The sequence below is a fragment of the Callorhinchus milii genome, unplaced genomic scaffold (genome assembly GCF_018977255.1).
Source record: "Callorhinchus milii isolate IMCB2004 unplaced genomic scaffold, IMCB_Cmil_1.0 Scaffold44, whole genome shotgun sequence".
NCBI classification, from domain to species: Eukaryota; Metazoa; Chordata; class Chondrichthyes; order Chimaeriformes; family Callorhinchidae; genus Callorhinchus; species Callorhinchus milii.
This window is the reverse complement of record NW_024704785.1, coordinates 331,118-351,649: the sequence shown is the minus strand read 5'-3', so window position 1 is coordinate 351,649 and position 20,532 is coordinate 331,118. Positions and strand designations below refer to the sequence as shown.

Sequence of the window (20,532 nt, the reverse complement as noted above, 5' to 3'; positions counted from 1 at the left end):
GCGGAGGCGCTGACGCGAGCCAATCAGGATATGCAATCAATTCACTTATATTCTGTACATTCAAGTATATTCTGTGAAGCGCTTTGAGACATCTCGGAGACGTGATAAGGCCCTATATCAAATGCAAGGATGATTTTTGTTATAGTGGTCTGTCCTTCCAAGTCCTGCCAATGAGCCAAGCTGGCTGTGCTGTCATCAGTATTGCTTTGGAGTAATTGTGGACGCTCCTGGCTCAGCAATCGAAGACTGTGGAGCCAGTCCCCACATTGGGACTTTGAACGTGTTGTCCAGGCTGACATTCCAATGAGATGCTTAGGGTCCCTCATTGGAGGGCATTGCCGTACCTCAGGTGAGACGTTAAACCAAAGTCTTACCTGTACCCCGCCTTGTCTAACCCCACCATTGGCGGCCTGGCCTTCAGCCACTCTACCCCCACCCTCCGGACCTCCAACCCCCAGTCCCTCCGCTCCGCTCCGCTCTCTCTTGCCTCCTTCAAGACCCTCCCACCACTTTGACCGCGCCTTCGGTCACCCTCCAACCCCCCCCCACCCTCCCTGCCCTCCACCACTCCCGATCCCAACCACCAGCTCCGGTGCGGGCGGATCCATGACTGCCCGGCGCCTTGGGACGCACTCCCCACGCGAAAGGCGCCACACAAATGTAAGTTGTTGTCGCTATTTATTATTGGTGACTCCCACGGTCGACCGCACAGGGCACCCCCCCCCCCCCGCCTCCCCGTGACGTGTCCGGGAGGCCAGTCTAGGCCCCTCCCCCCCCAACTCCGCTATGACATCACTGGGCGTTTCCTCTCCCTCCAACCGCCCGCTTCGATTGGTTCACCGCCACCGAGTGAGCGGAAGCGAATGGCGGATTTGCTGCCGGCTGATTGGCCTGTCCGTCCGTCAATCAGTCAGCGTGAGGCAGCTGGGGTGAAGGCGGGAAGTGGGTGGTGGGGAGGGAGGGAGGAGGCGGGGGTGGGGGGAAGGTCACCGACGCGACGATACATAGGAGACGGCGGCCGCGCAGAGAGAGAGAGAGAGAGACGGTGCAGACGCTGAGGGAGCAGAAAGGTCAGCTCGACGCGACTTCGCGGCAAATTCGATTTCTTTTGTTTATTTTTTTTTGGAGGGAAAAGGGTAGGGGGGGTGACGGGTTCTTCCTTTTCCTCCGCACGAGAGAGAGAGAGAGACCGTTTAAAAAAAAAAAAAAAAAAAAAATTCTCTTTATATTTTTGGAAAGAAGGATATGAGAGATGAATAAAATGGCCGCGCCGACAATTGGCGCGTGTGTGAAAGCCACCTGTTGTTTCCCTCGTGTTCTGTCGCCTTCCCGTGTGTTGCGGGGTCTTTCCCTTTTATATATATATATATATATATACGTATATATATATATCCCCTTTTATACATGAAACTCCTCGGTATAAAGCGAGAGGCGAGCGGTTTAAATTGGCCTCGTCGTCATTGTCCTGAACGTGCAGCAGCGTCGAGTGATGTCGCAGTTGAATTGATTTGGAGATCGTCTCCCTCCTGTTTCTAAGAGCTATCGGCTGTGAGCCAGAGAGCGGCGGACAGGAAACCACGGGAGGGTCTGTAGGAAAAGGCTGAGCAAAGCCCCTGCCCCCCCCCCCCACCACCCACCACCTCAGCCCGACCGAGCCTCGGGCCACGCGGCCGCACTTCTCGCGCCGCTCCCGCCCCGCGCCCAGAGCTCAACAGAGACAGAACACACAGCCGTTTAACTGGCGACCCCACACCCTGTACACACCCACCCCACTGTGTACACACCCTGTACACACCCACCCCACTGTGTACACACCCTGTACACACCCACCCCACTGTGTACACACCCTGTACACACCCACCCCACTGTGTACACACCCTGTACACACCCACCCCACTGTGTACACACCCTGTACACACCCACCCCACTGTGTACACACCCTGTACACACCCACCCCACTGTGTACACACCCTGTACACACCCACCCCCACTGTGTGCACACCCATCCCACTGTGTACACACCCCACACCCTGTACACACCCACCCCACTGTGTACACACCCTGTACACACCCACCCCACTGTGTGTACACACCCCACACCTTGTACACACCCACCCCACTGTGTGTACACACCCCACACCCTGTACACACCCACCCCACTGTGTGTACACACCCCACACCTTGTACACACCCACCCCACTATGTGTACACCCCACACCCTGTACACACCCCACTGTATACACACCACACCCTGTACACACCCACCCCACTGTGTATACACATCACACCCCGTACACCCCAGAGTCCTGTAGCTCAGTGGTTAGAGCACTCGCTTTGCAAGCGAGAGACCTGAGTTCAATTCCAGGCAGAGGGCGAAACCTTGGGCAAGTTTCCTTACTCCACACAGAGCCTAATAATAATCCCTCCAAAACAAAACAATAATAAATTGGTCATTTTCGATCTACAACTGTTTGTGGGACATTGCTGTGCGCAATTGGCTGCCGCGTTCGCCCACAAATATACAGTCAATTCACTTTACAGTGTGTTCTGTGAAGCGCTTTGGGACGTCCTCCCGACGTGAAAAGCGCTATATCAAATGCAAAGATTATTATTATTATTATTACACACCCACCCCACTGCATGCACACCACACCCTGTACACACCCACCCCACCGTGTATACACACCACACCCTGTACACGCCCACCCCACTGTGTATACACACCACACCCTGTACACACCCACCCCACTGTGTATACACACCACACCCTGTACACACCCACCCCACTGTATATACACACCACACCCTGTACACACCAACCCCACTGTGTATACACACCTCACTGTGTATACACACCACACCCTGTACACACCCAGCCCACTGTGTATACCCACCACACCCTGTACATGCCCATGCCACTGTGTATACACCCCGTACCCTGTACACACCCACCCCACTGTATATACGCACCACACCCTGTACACACCCACCCACTGTGTATACGCATGGCATCCTGTACACACCCACCGCACTGTATACGCACCGAACCCTGTACACACCCAACCCACTGTGTATACGCACCACACCCTGTACACACTCACCCCACTGTGTATACACACCACCCTGTACACACCCACCCCACTGTATACGCACCGCACCCTGTACACACCCACCCCACTGTGTATACGCACCGCACCCTGTACACACCCACCCCACTGTGTATACACACCACACCCTGTACACACTCACCCCACTGTGTATACGCACCGCACCCTGTACACACCCACCCACTGTGTATACGCACTGCACCGTGTACACACCCACCCCACTGTGTATACACACCACACCCGTGCAGCGTAGCTTTACTAGGTTAGTACCAGGGATGAAGGGGATGAGTTACGAGGATAGGCTGACCAATTTGAGCCTATATTCTCTAGAATATAGAAGAATTAGTGGGGATCTTATAGAAACCTATAAGATCATCAAAGGGCATGATAGAGTAGATAGTGGGAGATTGTTTCTCCTGATTGGAGAAACTAAAACCAGGGGTCACAATCTTAAAATCAGAGGCAGCCCTTTCGCACTGAGTTGAGGAAGAACTTCTTCACTCAAAGGGTAGTGAATGTAAGGAACTCACTACCCCAAAGGGCTGTTGACGCTCAGTCCTTGAACATATTCAAGACTAAGTTAGATAGATTTCTTATTGCAAAAGGGATTAAGGGATATGGGGATAAGGCAGGGTTATGGTATTAGCTGGAGTTAGATTAGAAGATCAGCCATGATTGAATGGCGGGGCAGGCTCGAAGGGCCGAATGGCCTACTCCTGCTCCTACATGTTATGTTACACCCTGTACACACACTCCACTGTATACACACCACACCCTATACCCATACACCACCGTATACACACCACACCCTGCACACACCCACCCCACTGTACACACATTGCACCCTGTACACACACCACTGTGTACACACACCACACCCTGTACACATTACACACAAACCCACTGTGCAAACACACACCAAAGTGTATACACCCCATATACTGTACATCTTGTACACACATATCATGTATATACATACCCAGTAAGCAGTGTACACTCCCCCACTGTATACCACCACAGTATGCACACACTGTGTACATATGTACAACCTGTACATAATGTATACACCACCACACTCTACACACAGTGTATTCACATCGTGTACACACCTCTACACTCTCACAGTGTACGCATCCTGAAAACACAGCCACTTTGTACACAAGTGTACACACACACCACAGTGTATACCCCCCACCTCACACACAGTATACGCACACACACCACAATGTACACACACAGTGTATATACTTTGTACATACTGTTTTTGTTCACGTGGAAGTTACCAGGCATGAGAACGTTACTCTTGAGAAATGGAGGAATGCTCTTTTCTCTCTGACTAAAGTATATTTTAAAGAAATCAGGCTGAGTAATTGCTTTTTCGGTACTTTTTTATTTTCCTTAAATATAAAAGACAAATAAAAATGGGTCAGGGCACGGGAAGGATGTTTTCAAACACTGCTGCTATTATGCTTGCCTACAAGAAATACACAATGACTTCTATATTTTACAGTATATCTTGCGAAGCGCTTTGAGACATGAAAGGTGCTTTATCAAATGCAAGGATTATTATTTTGTTTATGGATGTGAATGTGTAACTTGATTAGTTGTATGATTTTAAGAGTTAAAAGAGTAATGCTGATATAAAAGAGTAAAGTAATGTTCAGTCAACTGCAAACAGTTTACTACAATTCAGTTGATTGGTGCAGTATAGTACAGCAAAACACCAGATAACTTGTGACTTCAGGATAAAAGGGCTAAGTGACGAATTATCTGCAGTTAAGCATGTGCATAAATACGTAAATTAATGCAGCTGAGATATTGACAGCATGATGACTGAAATGGTAGTGACATGTTAAACCAAGCTGAACTTATCAAGAATTTACAGTAACTACTTTCTAATAGTCTGAAAATAGATGAGAAATATCTGTTATTTTCAATATACTTGATATCACGTCATGGCTATAATGAATAGTGGTGCAGAAATATATAGAAAACTATTCTGAAAACCCATTTTGTCTTGGGTTTTTAATATAGATTTGAGTACTCCCTGTGATCATGACAGCAGAAAACCTAGACGTGACAAATGGGTCCAATAAACTTGGATCAGCGAACCAGAATGAAGCAGCATTGCTTGCTCTGATGGACCAGACTGGCTACACCATGATACAAGAAAACGGACAAAGAAAGTTTGGTGGACCACCACCAGGTAAGAGCATCATATTAAAGAAATGCAAATGTTAGAAGGTAGACCATCCTCACAGCTCCTTTTTCTTCCTTTACTTCGTCACATACAAGGCATCCACAAGTTCTTGTAAAGATGCAATGTCCACAGCCTTCAGTACAGTCTAGGAAACTGGCATGCTAACTTGAAAGCCAGGAAAAATGTACATTTGTAAATATTTCAAAATAATCATTTTATACTCTATTTTATTTGATTCACGTATAATAACATTCCAAATCAAGATGAATAATTAAATATTTCTATTTTTTACAGGTTGTGAAAAATGGAAATACAATTGAATATCCAGCAATAGATTAATTCATTCAGTAATGTTTGGATCTTTATGTGGAGAAATGGTAGAAATTATAAGAATTCATTTGAAATTGTATTGTGTCATGAAGTGGGCTAGAGAATACTTTTACCCCCAAGACCTGGATTTGAATCAAGCCCATACTAGTTCTTTAATGAAATAACTAAGAAAATAGATAAATAAAGGTAAGGCTGTGGATGTGATATTCTTGTTTTTTCAGAAGGCTTTTGATAAAACGCTGCGTAGGAGGCTTGTTGAAAAAATGAAGGCAGATGGCATAAGTGGAAACAGCAGCGTGGGTAGAAAGTTGTTTAAAGGATTGGAAACAGATGACAGGAGTATATGGTTGTTCCTCAGAATGGAGAGATGTAATTTGTGGTGCTCCCTAGTGGTCTGGCATGTATTAGGATCAGACACTGTTATTTTCCATTTATAAATATTGTGGATTCTGCTGTAAGAGGCACAATTCCTAAGTTTGCAGATGACAAAAATAGGGAGTGTATCTAACAGTGAAGAATATTGTATGCAACATCAGGTGGACATAGAGAGGTTAGCTGATTGGACAGAGAAATAGCAAATGAAATTTAATGCAAATAACAACTTGCATCTATGTAGTGCCCTTCATGGAGTGCACAACAGCAGCGTGGCCTTGACCCAAAGCCGGTGTGGAGGGGGGGAGGTGGCCGATGACTGAAGGAATGGTCAGAGGAAAATTTTCAGGTGTGATCATGGGCAGAGAGCGATTGAGGCAAAGAGTTTCAGAGATTCTGGGTATAGTGTCTGAAAGCATGGCTCCAATTTGTGGGGACAAGATACGTGCAGCAGATCTGTGCCGATTGAAACAAAAGCAGTGGGGTGTGAGCAGATCAGAGAAGTAGGGAAGTGCCACTCCGTGAAGTGATTTGAATACAAGAGTGAGGATCTTGAAATTGAGCCATTTTGAAACAGCGAGGCAGTGGACCCTGGCAAGTACTGGTGTGTGCAGAGCCAAATATGGTTGAGGACACAGACAGCAGAGTTTTGAATCATTTGAACCTTGTTAATAGTAGGACTAGGGGGATTGGTGAGGAGTGCATTAGAAAAATAGAGGAAGGCAGGTAATGTGGAGGTCGAGGAAGGCAGTCCTGGTCAGGGCTCAGATGTGGGTTAGGAAGGATAAGTGCGGATTGAACCTTGCGTGTTTGTTTTGGATTTCTGTTGTACCAAATATTATATTTGGTAATATTTGAATGCGTTTGTTCCCTCGTGCATGCGTTTATCACCTCCCGCTTGGATTATTCAAACAGATTTCTCACTGGTCTCCCGAACTCACCATTCACAAGATCCAGCTCATTCAAAACTCTGCTGCCCGCATACTGACCTGGACCAAACTTCATATCTACATCTCACCAGTTCTGTCCAGGCTCCACTGGATCCCCATCACCGAACGGATAGACTTCAAGATCCTCACACTCGTGTTCAAATCTATTCATTTCCTGGCACTTTCCTACCTCTCCAACCTCCTCACTCCCCAATCCACAAATCGGTACTTCCGTTCAACTGGCACCGGCCTCCTACTCGTCCCTCACACCCTCTACTCCACCATCGCAGGTCACGCTTTCAGCCACTCCGCCTCGAAACTCTGGTACACTCCCTCAATCCCTCCGCCTTGCCCCTCTCTTCCCCTTTTTCAAGTCCCATTTGAAAACCTTCCTCTTTGGCCATACTTACGGCCACCTCTCCCCCCCCCCACCCCCAGCTCGGAGTCAGGCTCCGCCACTGTTAAGTGCTCTGAGGCGCTACCCTGCATGGAGGGCGCTACATAAGTGTAAGTTGTTGTTTATAATTTTTTTTAAAAAAGGGATTGAACCTTGCGTCAGGTTTGCTACAGGCTCAGTGAGTCGGAGGGATAGGTATGGAGGATTAAGAAGTTCTTAACTTCACAAATGAAAACTGAAAAGATAATCAGCTTTTTATATCAGAAATGGAAAGGTTTTAAAGTTTAAAAAGCATGCTACAATTCTATTCCAGTTATTCAGTGCTAGTAATGCTTAAAATAATAATAATAATCCTTGCATTTGATACAGCGCTTTATCAGTTCTTCTAGATGGCGTCTCGGAGCACTTTATCTGGAGGATTGTTGGCCAGGACACTCGGAGAACCCTTCAATTTTGAGTAGTGCCACGGGATCTTTAACATCCAACTGAACAGAACAAAGGGACTTTGTTTTAACATCTCATTGGAAAGACGGCACCTCAGACAAAGGAGCACTTCTCTTAGTAGCCTAGACGGTGGTTACTTAATCCATGGCTGTTTGTGGGACACTGCTGTATGCAATTGGCTGCTGCGTTTCGCCCACAAAATATACAATCAATTCACTTTACAGTATATTCTATGCAGTGCTTTGAGACGGCTGAAAGACGTGATAAAGACCTTTGAATTGCTCAGCCTGAACTATAACATTGCTGCTTCTCCTCATGATGATCCTCGTCAGTGGACTAACCATGCCTCGCTGCTCCCCCCCCCCCACTGTTCAATTCCTATCCTTGCTTGACCATTCCACAGCCTCCCTCTACTCCAGCCTGCGAATCCTCCATCAGGGCCACCGTGGCAGATGCCGCAGCTGTCCAACAGCAGCCACTCTGACTGCTCTATCCCCCATTCTCGTCGCAAGGCTGATCGGTTCCTGACCACGGGTAGCTAACCTCTCCCTGATCCACATCCCCACCCTCCCTGTCAGTCCTCACCCTCGCTCCTCACATTCCACCGCCAACTGTCCCCTCACCATTGGTTTACAAAATGTCTGCTCTCTCCAACAAAACACTGACCATCCAAGACCTCATTGCCGACGAAAACATTCTCACCCTCACTGAAACCTGGATTACTCCAGGCGACATCTTTCCCCTGATAGAGGCCACCTGGTTTACTGTAGTGGCGGTATGGCTCTCATCTCACGGTCCCCACTCAGTCTATCCCTTTACTCCTCTGGAACCGTCCCCTCTGAGCACCTTATCCTTTACCACCCCTCCAAACTTTCTCTCAAAATTCTCCTTATCTATTGCCCCCCCCCCAGCCTTCCCCCACCTTCATCCCCAACATCTCCACCCTCCTATCTTCCCTAACCCTCTGCTCCAAACGCCTCCTCCTAGGCGATTTCAACCTTCACTTTACCCCCTCCTGCTCTACCTCTGCTGACTTTTTCTCCCTTATCACCTCCCTCAACCTCTTCTTCCACATCCACTCCACCACCCACGTTCGCGGTCAACCCCTTGACCTGGTGATGTCTCGGGGCCTCACTGTCTTGGACCTCATCATCATTGACAAAGCGATCTCGGACTATCACTTCATCTCCCTAAACTCCTCAATCCCTCTCCCCACTGCCATCCAACACCTCCACCTCCTCCGGCCCCTGGAAAAAAATCTCCCCCCCTCCCTCTCGGCTGCCTTGGAGTCATCTGAGCTCGTTCCCCTCTGAGCTTCCTCCCTCAATGACCTCCTCTTCTGTCACTCTTTCCATGCCTCCCTCTCCTCCACTCTTGATTCCCTTGCTCCCCTCCCTTCCCGAACCGTCTCCTATTCACGTATGTCACCATGGTACACCAGCCATCTCCGCTCCGTTAAAGCACAGGTGCGTGACATTGAATGCACCTGGCTTAAATGAAACTTAATGGTCCATCGGCAAATCTGGCTGGACCTTATCAAATCTTACCGCTCCGCCCTCGCCTCCGCTAAATCGTCGTTCTACTCCAAGACTATCTTAGAGGCTAAGGACAACCCCAGGCTCCTCTTCTCCATCACAAACCGGCTCCTCCACCCACCGTCTCACTCCTCACCCATCCTCACCTCAAATGCCAACTGCGAGGGGATCCTGGACTTTCTCGAATCCAAAGGCGAGGGGATCCGCTCAGCTGCCTCTGCCATTCCGTTTACTACATGCTCCCCATCTCCCCCTCCCAACCGGCCCGTATACATCCCTCATGATCCTCTCTGTCCATTGATTCTGTCCATTGACACTCCAACCTCTCTTTCCTCTCCAAGGTCCTGGAATGAGTTGCTGTTTCCCAGCTTGGCTCCTTCCTCTCCCGCCACTCCCTTCACGAACCCCTCCAATCGGGTTTCCATGCTGCCCACAGCACAGGAACAGCGCTGGGCAAAAAAGACAAATGACATTCTGTCCATCTGCAACCAGGGCTCCCTCTGCCTCCTCGTCCTCTTTGACCTCTGCTGCCTTCGACACCGTCGACCACTCTATCCTCATCCACTGCTTCTCTCACCTCAACCTTCAGAGCTCTGTCTTTGACTGGTTCAGATCATACCTCTCACACCGCCTCCACTTATTTCGACAAACTGTTTCTCCTCTAGCCCCTGCACCGTCTCGTGTGGTGTTCCTCAGGGCTCTGTCCTTGGTCCCCTCTTCAATATCTATATGCTCCCTCTTGGTGACATCATCCACAGACATGGGGTCAATTTCCACATGTATGCGGATGACACACAACTGTACCTCTGCCTCCACACTTGACTCCAGGACCACTGCTGTCCTGACAGAATGTCTGTCAGACATCAAGTCCTGGATGAGAGCTAACTTTCTTCAGTTGAACGTCAACAAGACCGAGGCTCTCCTGATTGGCTCCCGTCAGCGCCTCCACACCTCAGGCACTGACAGCATCACCGTCCATGGTTACACACTACACCTTACTAAGCCAGTCCGGAACCTTGGGGTCTTGTTTGACCCTCAACTATCCTTTCTACCCCACATCTGTGCCATGACTCGCTCTGCCTTCCCCCACCTCCACAATATTGCCCGGCTCTGCCACTGTCTCACACCGCAGGCTGCTGAAACCCTCATACATGCTTTCATTACATCGAGGCCTGACTGCAAACCACTTGCTTGTCGGCCTCCCAAACTCTTCCCTCCATCGGCTGCAGATCATCCAGAACACTGCAACCTTGTCCTCTCCTGCACCAGGCTCTTTGACCCTATCACCCCCATCCTCGCCCAACTCCACACTGGTTTCCCATCACACATAGGATACAGTTCAAGATTCTGGTCCTCACCTTCAAAGCCCTCCATGGTCTTGCTCCCCTCTACCTCTGTGACTTCCTAACTATCAACCATCCTGCTCGCTCCCCCTGCTCGACGGGCTCCGGCCTGCTTCACGTGCACCGCCTTGCTCGCCCCACTAGCAGGGGAGCCTTCTATCACTCTGCCCCCACCCTCTGTAACTCCATCCCACAGTCCCCCTTCCCTTGCTTCTTTCAAGACCCATCTCGAGACCCTACTCTTCGACTGTGCTTTCGATCATCCTGCTCCCCCTCTGCTCTCCACTCTCCCAGATCCTGACCCCCAGCTCCGGTCCAAAACTCTTGTCTGTCCCGCCCAGCTTGATTGCTGAAAAGTATTAGGAAAAAAAAGGGGAACTTCACCATAGAGTATTACGAAAATCAGGGAAAAGTGATCCCTTGATTCCTATTGCACATTCCTTAATACCTAGTTAAGAGTGATAGTACGAAGTCTTAGAATTGTCATCTGCCCATCTTGCTCTCTAAATTAAATTTGATGCATGAGCGAGGGACACTGGAGAAAAGGCAACCAGTTGAAAAATAGGTTTCATGGAATCCCAAAAGGAAGCAAATCTCTTCATTTAGCTAACATGTCTAATTCATTGTAAAAGTGAGTACTGATGCATTTGTTTGTAATGTTGGAACACAAAATATGGTACTTATTACTTTATCTTATTACAGGTTGGGAAAGTCCACCTCCACCTCGTGGATGTGAAGTATTTGTAGGAAAGATTCCACGTGACATGTATGAAGATGAATTAGTACCTGTTTTCCAGAGAGCAGGAAAAATTTATGAATTCAGGCTGATGATGGAATTCAGTGGTGAGAATCGAGGCTATGCTTTTGTAATGTATACTACAAGAGAAGAAGCTCAGAATGCTATCAAAATGCTGAACAATTATGAAATTCGACCTGGAAAATTTATTGGTGTCTGTGTTAGCTTGGATAACTGCCGACTCTTCATTGGTGCAATTCCAAAAGAAAAGAAAAAAGAAGAAATCCTTGAAGAAATGAGGAATGTAACGGAAGGGGTTGTAGATGTCATTGTTTACCCAAGTGCTACTGACAAAACAAAGAATCGTGGATTTGCCTTTGTAGAATATGAATCTCACAGAGCTGCTGCCATGGCTAGAAGAAAGCTTATCCCAGGTACTTACTATTTATTGTATTTTAAAAATAACCTGATAGATGAGCAAAACTTAAAAAATCACCAAACGTAAAAATCATTTTGGAAAAAAAAGCTTTTTTTTTCTTTCAACAAAATAATTGTTTTATAAGACAACCTGACAAGTTCAATTTGTTGGTTTCCTGACAATACTGTTTATCTAGTTCCTATTTTCAGACAAATTGAGATTCTGTGGAAAATTTACTGAATTTGGTCCCAATGTTTTATGCTTTTTTATGAGTATTATCTTAAAAGTATTGTCATACAATACTGGGCTGCTTCTATAGGAAACCTGCTTGTCAGCCATCTTCACCACAACCATTTGCTATAAAATATACAGTAACTACACTTCACAGTAAAAATCCTATGAAGAGCTTTGAGATGTTCTGACGACATGATAGGACGTTATATCAAATGCAAAGATTATTTTTTTTAACCGTATGGAATTTGCTAACTGATGATTTTAGAGTTGATATTGAGATCTATGGATCTTTGTCAGTAACTGTATAGCTTTTTACCCTGGATCTACCCTACTCTGTACTGTTAGTTAATCTCAGATTAAGGCAATTAAACCAATACTATTTGAGGTATTCTTAGTTATGGAGGGTAGAATCAACCAGACTCTAGTGCTCTCTCTCTCGATGGCTGGATGTGGAGTCCTGTAGCTCAGTGGTTAGAGCACTGCCTCTCAAACGAGAGACCTGGGTTCGATTCCCGGCAGGCGAAACCTTGGGCAAGTTTCCTTACTCCACACACCTAATAATAATCCCTCAAGAAAAAAACTCAATAATGAATTTGTCACTTCAATCCACGACTGTTTGTGGGACAATGCTCTGCGCAATTGGCTGCCACATTTCGCTTACAAATGTACAGTCAATTCACTTTACAGTGTATTCTGTGAAGCGTTTTGAGACGTCTAGAAGACTTGAAAAGTGCTATATCAAAGGCAAGGATTATTATTATTATAACCTGCTATCATTCACTGTCGAGGCTCATAAATAAAGAACTGGCACTTGGCAGAGAGTGGCTGGCACCTATGAAACCGGTTCATGCCTCAGGAAGGGAGGAAGAGAGAATTAAAAAAAAATGTCTATATTGTTAAAATATAGGCTCATTTTACCACTCAGTGTGATGGTACTTATTTTTGGATTATTTGTGGTAACAGAAAAATCAAAAGTAGTAACACTTAGCAATTTTTTTTGGTAAAACTGCACTACATATTTGCTGGAATCCTATCCTACAATTATGTGTGTAGGTGTGTTAAAAATTTTAATTAATTTTTATTGTAAGAATAATAGCAGTTTCTCATTCACTCAGCTGAATCCAAACCTGTCTTCAATCTATAATAACAATAATCCTTGCATTTGATATAGGTCTTATTACGTCATTGAAACATCTCAAACCTCTCACATGATATACTATAAAGTGTTGGCAAAATGTGGCAACCAATTGCGCACAGCAATGTCCCACAAACAGCCATGGTATGAGTGACCAATTTTATTTGAAGGATTTGTTAGCCAAGACACCAGGATACACTCCCTTCTCTTTTCGAATAGTGCCCTGGGATCTTTAACATCCAACTGAACAGGCAGATAGGACCTCGATTTAAGGTCTCATCCGAAGGACGTTACCTCCGACAATGCAACACCCCCCCAGCACTGCACTGAAGTGTCAGGTTAGACTATATGAATCCAAGTCGCCCAACATGAGTCTTGTACCCACAACCTACTGACTCAGGTGGGAATGTTACCACTGTACCAGGTGGCTTCATTCAGTTCCCAATAGGGGTCAATTGTGAACTCAAGAACTGAAATCCTGACTCATACTTTCCTCACTAACCTAAAGAGTACTGAGACTAATTTTAGAACCTCGATTGCTGTACCATTTTATCTCATCCTTCCAGAATATCACTCTGCTGTCTTATCACAGCATCAAGCTGTGTTTTTTTAAATGAGCCCAGGATTCTAGCCTCAATCACCCTCCCAGGTAAACTATTTCCGTGATTAAATACCTTCTGGATAAAGAAATGCGTCCTAGTGTCTGTCCATTCGATAGGGGCGGAATCTTGCTGCTCACCATGTTCAGCATTGAGATGAGTGAGGCAATGGAAAGCAGAAAACACAGAATATGGTGATCTTAAAGATGCGAGTGTAGGTCATGTTGAGTAATAGTCAGATAAATTTGCTTTTCTTCAACATAAGTTTGCTCATTTAACTTACTAAAGATCAATATTTACACTTGCAGTATGAGATGCTGCATTGCATGAAGAAAGTAGTGGAAAGGTGGAACTGTTTGATTTTCTTTACCAAATGTAGCTGTCTTCCTGATAAAGAGGTATATTAAAAAAGAAGTAAAGATGCATATTGTACTGACTGGGAAGTATTTTTGACAGCTATGAATCCACAAGATAAGGCTAGATGTAATGTGGGATGTAAAAAGTTTGTTCATGTCCGTAATAGTATGGCTTGTGTTGATGAGAGCTGGATCCAGAATGAAGAAGTAATAAAAAAAAGCTGTTTGCACTAAGTTATGCTCTATAAATGTAATTTTGTTGTTGTTGTTTGTTGTTATACAAATAAGTTTTTAATGAGCAGGGCATGTGTGGCTTGTGGCTGAAGATCAGTACTCACAAGGCAATTGTATAATAATATTCATAATCCTTAAACTGGGTATAGCACTTCATCGTGTCATCGAGACTTCTCAAAGCACTTTAAAGGGTATATTGTAAAGTGGATTGACTGTATTTTGTGGACGTATATTCTGTGTATGTATTTTAGTGGGGTAAACACTATGTGGAGAATCAAAGCTGAGATTGTTGGACTCTTTATAAGATCTGAATAGAAGAGTGATGGTCGACAGGTGTGGCAATGTAGCATCTTGGCCAGTCTGGTTATCTTGGCCAAATTGATTATTTATAGTTATGGTATAAATCTCTTATATAAGGGGCATCATATGTAAGGTAAGACAGGATTAGTTGGTAGCATGTTCACCTTTGAGTCAGAAGGTTACGGATTCAAGCCCGATGTCAGGATTTGGAACCCATATAATCTACGTTGATGGTGCAATGCCTGGGGTGTGCTGTATTTTCAGAGAAGCCTGCTTCGGATGAAAGGTTAAACTGAGGTCTTGTCTGGCTGTCTAGGTGGTCGTTAAAGATTCCAGGCATTTGTGAAAAGAGAAGTTTCTCCCAGTGTCCTTGCCAACATTCCTCCAAATAAAATTGGTTGCTTTTGGGACATTGCTGTTTGCAAAATTGGCTGCTGCGTTCACCCACAAAATTCACACAATAATAGAGTTTATTGTGATGCGCTTTGAGACGTCTCAATGATTACTCTCAATGATTATTCTCATACTTAGAACACTCTTGTCCACACGATCGCCTTATGTGTGAAATGAATTTATTATGTGAATATTTTCTCTTTCATGCATGTTACAACTCAATAATGTTTCTAAATTATTTGGTCATGAAATGATAGATATTACAGAATAGAAGACGGTCATCAGCTCATGGTGTGCTAGCTTCTCTCCTTGTGCTAACTATTTTAAAACCAATTTCCTGTCTTCACTGATGGAATAAAAGTCCCTTCTGTTGACTATAAGGGACAAGTGGATATTGCCCTTGTGTGTGAGTTCCAAGCCACCAAAACTGTCTTTTACTTTGTAGAAAATGCCAGGCTGCATATGTGAATTCTGCACACATTGGCAATGCTCAAGGGAAGATTTATCCTTAATACAAATATGTGATGGCAGTACTCCCAAGGGTTAAGTGTAATAATGTAATCTCTGGGTTAAAATAATGATTATAAACAGAATATGTTATCTAAATGCTTTAGTTAGATTACTACTTTGCAGTAATTTCCTAAATATTCATTATTTGAATAACAATAGCAAATTTACAATTATATAGCGCCTTTCACGTCAGGAGGATGTCCCACTAATATCAACCTCTATAAGTACTAATCAACAGTGTCTTGGAACAACGTAATTAATAATAATAATCCTTGCATTTGATATAGTGCTTTTCATGTCTTCTAGACGTCTCAAAGCGCTTCACAGAATAGACTGCAAGTATATTTGTGGGCGAAATGCGGCAGCCAATTGCGCACAGCAGTGTCCCACAAACAGTCGTGGATTGAAATGACCAATTTATTATTGCTTTTTTTTGAGGGATTATCAACCCTCAAAAATTCTAAACTAAAAAGTATTTTTTAGAAGTTAATAACTTTTTTCAAAATAAAAAATACGATACGTTGTGGACTCTTTTCAGGAACGTTTCAGTTGTGGGGCCATACTATTCAGGTGGATTGGGCAGATCCAGAGAAAGAAGTCGATGAAGAAACTATGCAAAAGGTTAAGGTATTGTACGTGCGAAACCTGATGATACTGACAACAGAGGAGACTATCAAGATGGAGTTTAACAAAATCAAACCTGGAGCAGTTGAACGTGTAAAAAAACTCAGAGACTATGCATTTGTACACTTCTTTGACAGGGATGATGCAGTTACTGCTATGAATATGATGAATGATAAGTGTATAGATGGTGCTAGCATTGAGGTCACCCTTGCAAAGCCAGTTAATAAAGATGGCTCTTGGAAATACACTCAAGGTAGTCAATTTAATCTTAATTGTGAAAGTCAACGACTGACGTTTACAAACAAAGAGGATGGAGGACAAAAAACCCCAGGAAGATCGCCAAGTTTACCAGCACGTCTGAATGGTCATCACAGCCCATGCTCACCTGAACTGGAGAGGTGCACTTATCCTCTTTTCCCAGGAATAAAGCTTACACCTTTAAGTATATATGCATTAAAGCCTTGTCATTTTCAGTCCTCTGTCACACATTTGGATTATTACTGCAACAAAAATAATTGGGCACCGCCTGAATACTACCTCTACTCCACTACTAGTCAAGATGGGAAGCAGCTGCTTGTTTACAAAGTGGTTATTCCATCCCTTGCAAACAGTTCGCAAGGTACACTAAGCCGTTTCATGCCTGACAAGCTCTGCACGATGCTGGAGGATGCTAAGGAATTGGCAGCACAGTATGCATTAACACATTTAGGTAGGTTGTTATTTGCTATTCATAATGAATTTGAATGTACTAAAATATGATCCATTCAAACATAACTGAATATAGTGTTTTGTTTAGATATTTGACCACAATACTGTACTCCCCATCTGTGAGCAGGGCTCCTTTAGGCTCCCTATCCTCTTCAGCCTCTAACACAGTTGATACGGTCAGCTCTGCCAACCAATATATCCTTCTCCACGGTGTGTCCTACCTGCTCAGCCCTGGCTGCGTTCTCTCTTGGTTTCACACTTACCTATCCCAACGTCTTCATTTCATTTTCTCCGATGGCTTCTCCTTCCCTTCCCCTTAGTGATATCATCCACACCCACCTTTCTTTTTGCTTCTCCCCTCCATTTCAGGACCACTGCTTTAATGACCAAATGTTTTTGCCCCGGCCAATTGCTTCTCAGCTCAACCACTGACAGGGGATGCTCCCTTTACCTCATGGAGCTGAGATGGAACCTTGGTGTTTCTGTCCCTCCTCAAATATCCTTTAAACTTTACAGCTGAGCTCTCGTTAGCTCTGCTTTCCTCTGCTTCTGCAATATTAGCAGCTCCCTCCGCCACTGTATCTCTCTCCCCCACCCCCCCAAAGTTGCCAAGAACCTCATCCATGGCTTCATCACTTCCAGTCTCGAAAACTCTGCTTGCTGAATTCCCCAGTTCCTCCCTACACAAACTACAAAAATCTGCCGGCTGTTCTCCTGCACCACAGGTCATGGGCCCATCACCCATGCCCTTGTTTTATGCTATTGGCTCCTCAACCCCCAGCAGATAGAACTCAAGATGATTATTCCTCACTTACAAATGCCTCAATGGCCTTACTCCACCCTGCCTTTGCGAATTCAGTGCTCTTGCTGCTCCATCCACACAGCAAATGCGTCCTCTGCCTGATCCACCCGACCATCGTAGAATTATTATAATTATTAATTCAGCCATTCTGCCCCTGTTTTCTAGAACTCCTTTGCCGAGTCCCTCTCTCCCTGCTTTCAAAACTTGCCTTAAGACTGTGCTTCTGGACACCTTTCCCTTCAGTTCTCCCCCCACCCCTAACCCCTGCTTGGACTCCCAGCCAGTTGCACAAAGTGCTTCAAGACTTCCTATCTTCAACAAATAATCGTTAACTATTATATAATAATCTTGCGGTTTTATTGCAGATATTAACACCTCTGAATATATGAATGTTTTGCTGAGATTAAAAGGAAGTTTAGTTCATTCACGTGTTTTACATATAGGTAAAATATAGATATATGGTCAGACACAAGTTACAGATCTATAAGCCCTACATTTTGATTACATGCTGTTTATAGCAAAGTATATTGGTCTCATTGGGTTTGTTGAAGTGATTATTCATATGTTGAGAGAAATGCTAATTTGAGTCGAAACAATGTGCTTTCTTTGGCGTATGATTGAGCGAGGGAAAGAGGTTTCCCTATCTTGACTAATATCCCCAATAGTTAGGATCGTTATCTTCCACTGGCTTAGTCAGGTTACAGTAGTTCATTTATTTCTACTCCTGCAGTGGTTTGAGTAGTTTGGAGAGGTAATGGCGACTAGGTCTTCAGGAAAGGGATCCAGAGTCTCTGCTGTTTCCCCTATTCCAAATGGAGGACACACAATTCATACTGATTGGGACTAGCAATGAAAGTTACGTTAACTTGCATGCTGCAGATAGTCGGTGATCCTTCCTTGTCTTATGGGCAGTCCCTATTGGCAGAGCCTGGTCCTGAGGGTCCATTTTCTGTGTGAGTGTAAAACCATATTGCTGGTTGTCTCCTGGAATGGTTGATCATAAATTTAAGAGAGTAAAATCTTCAACTGACCTGGTATATTTTGTTGCATGTGGTGATGGTGTGTGTTTTTTCACACTTATGATTTGCCCTATTATCTAGTGACCCAGGTCTTTTACTTCAAACTTTCTGTTATTTTCTGGAAGTGAAAATCTTTATTCTTTGTCTTCATACATTGCTTCAGGTGGGATTTCCTTTTATAAAGGTGTGTATAACAAAGTTTGCTATTTTTAGTGAACATCGTTTGATTCAACTGAAAGTTGTAGCATGTTAATTTGTGAATGTTAGAGTACTTTGCATATTTTTATGTGTTAAAATACCACAGTTAATAAGTACTTATGAAATATGTGAGGTCGATCTGGCTGCAACATCTGTCACCCCATTGATCGCTAGGGTTGATTCGGCTGATCTGGCTGGCTAGGCGGGTGTCCCCCTTCCCTCACAGCTCCATGTGCGTCCCTCCCGAAGCTCAGCGCTCGGTCGCAGAGGACGACCCCCTAGAAGAAGGGCCGCTCCCGCCGGTCTAGGGTATATGACGTAGCTACTCCCCTGCTATAGACCAAACCTCCAAGACCATTTGTAGGATCACGTAGGGAAGTCAAACTCCTCCAAGGCTTCAAGATTACAAGAGTCAGGAGGTTATGATTAACCTATATAAAACACTGGTTAGGCCTCAGTTAGAATACTGCGCCCAGTTCTGGGCACCACATTATAGGAAGGATAGTAAGGCATTGGAAAGGGTGCAGAGGAGATTTACGAGGATGGTACCAGGAATGAGGGACCATGATTATCAGGAAAGACTAGAGAGGCTTGGATTATTCTCATTGGAGCAGAGAAGGTTACGAGGAGATCTAATAGAGGTCTTCAAAATCATAAGGGGATTTGATAGGTTAGAAAGGGAAAAACTTTTTTCACTGGTGGGTGTGTCGGTGACTCGAGGTCACAGATTCAAAATAGTCTCTAAATGAAGCAGGGGAGGTGAGAAGAATTTTTTTCACGCAGCGAGTTGTTCGAATCTGAAATGCATTGCCTGAAAGGGTGGTCGAGGCCGATTTAATAACTACTTTTAAAAACGCGGTGGACGGGTATTTGAGGAGGACGGGTTTGCAGGGTTACGGGGAAAGGGCTGGGAAGTGGGATTGACATTAATTGCTCTATTCAAAGAGCTGGCACAGACTCGATGGGCCAAATGGCCTCTTTTTGTGCTGTACAATTCTATAATTCTATAATTCTATTTATTCATGTATTTTCAGACTACAGTTTGCGTCGGACCAATTCTGTGAATAGCCTTTCTCAAGTTGGTACAGCTCTTCCTGTTTCCGCATCCAGCCTGCTTCAGTATACATCCAGGCCTTACTCGTATCCTAGTTATCCATTGTCACCCACACTACCTCTTGGTAACAGCAATCATATTGGACAGCGGTTGTATGTCTCCAGCCACGGATCTTTCTTCTAAAAAAGTATTGTAGGTTGAATAACAAAATATTGTAAATGTTTTTTTTTCTTGGAGCACAGATTGACAGGTTGACTTTCTCAAAAAAATTTTGTTCGATTGTTACACTGTATGGAATTTATTGAAGCACAAATGTGTAACCTCTTTCTGTGTATTAAAGTTTTATCAAATTGTTTTTACATTCTTGTTAAAAATTTGAGAATGCTGTTCTGAATTTGTCGTTTTTTCATCGCAGTGACAAATTAATTGCCTTTGTTGTCCTTTAGCTATCTTAGTGCTTAACACCTATGGCATGATTAATGTAATAAGGTGAAGATTTCTACTAGGACTTAACTATAGCTGGAGTTCACTGTCACTGTTTCACGCTGTTAAGCT

General features: G+C 44.6%; 1 protein-coding gene across 1 annotated transcript; it reads left to right on the top strand.

Moving 5' to 3' along the window:
• Window positions 1–948: 948 nt before the first annotated feature.
• On the top strand, window positions 949–20,318 carry LOC103187172 (probable RNA-binding protein 46). The gene is made up of 5 exons (XM_007906561.2): window positions 949–1,070; window positions 5,142–5,313; window positions 11,360–11,827; window positions 16,111–16,905; window positions 19,958–20,318. Exons 2-5 carry the CDS (start codon window positions 5,163–5,165, stop codon window positions 20,158–20,160), a joined length of 1,617 nt encoding a protein of 538 aa, XP_007904752.1. The 5' UTR covers window positions 949–1,070; window positions 5,142–5,162; the 3' UTR covers window positions 20,161–20,318.
• Window positions 20,319–20,532: the final 214 nt, after the last annotated feature.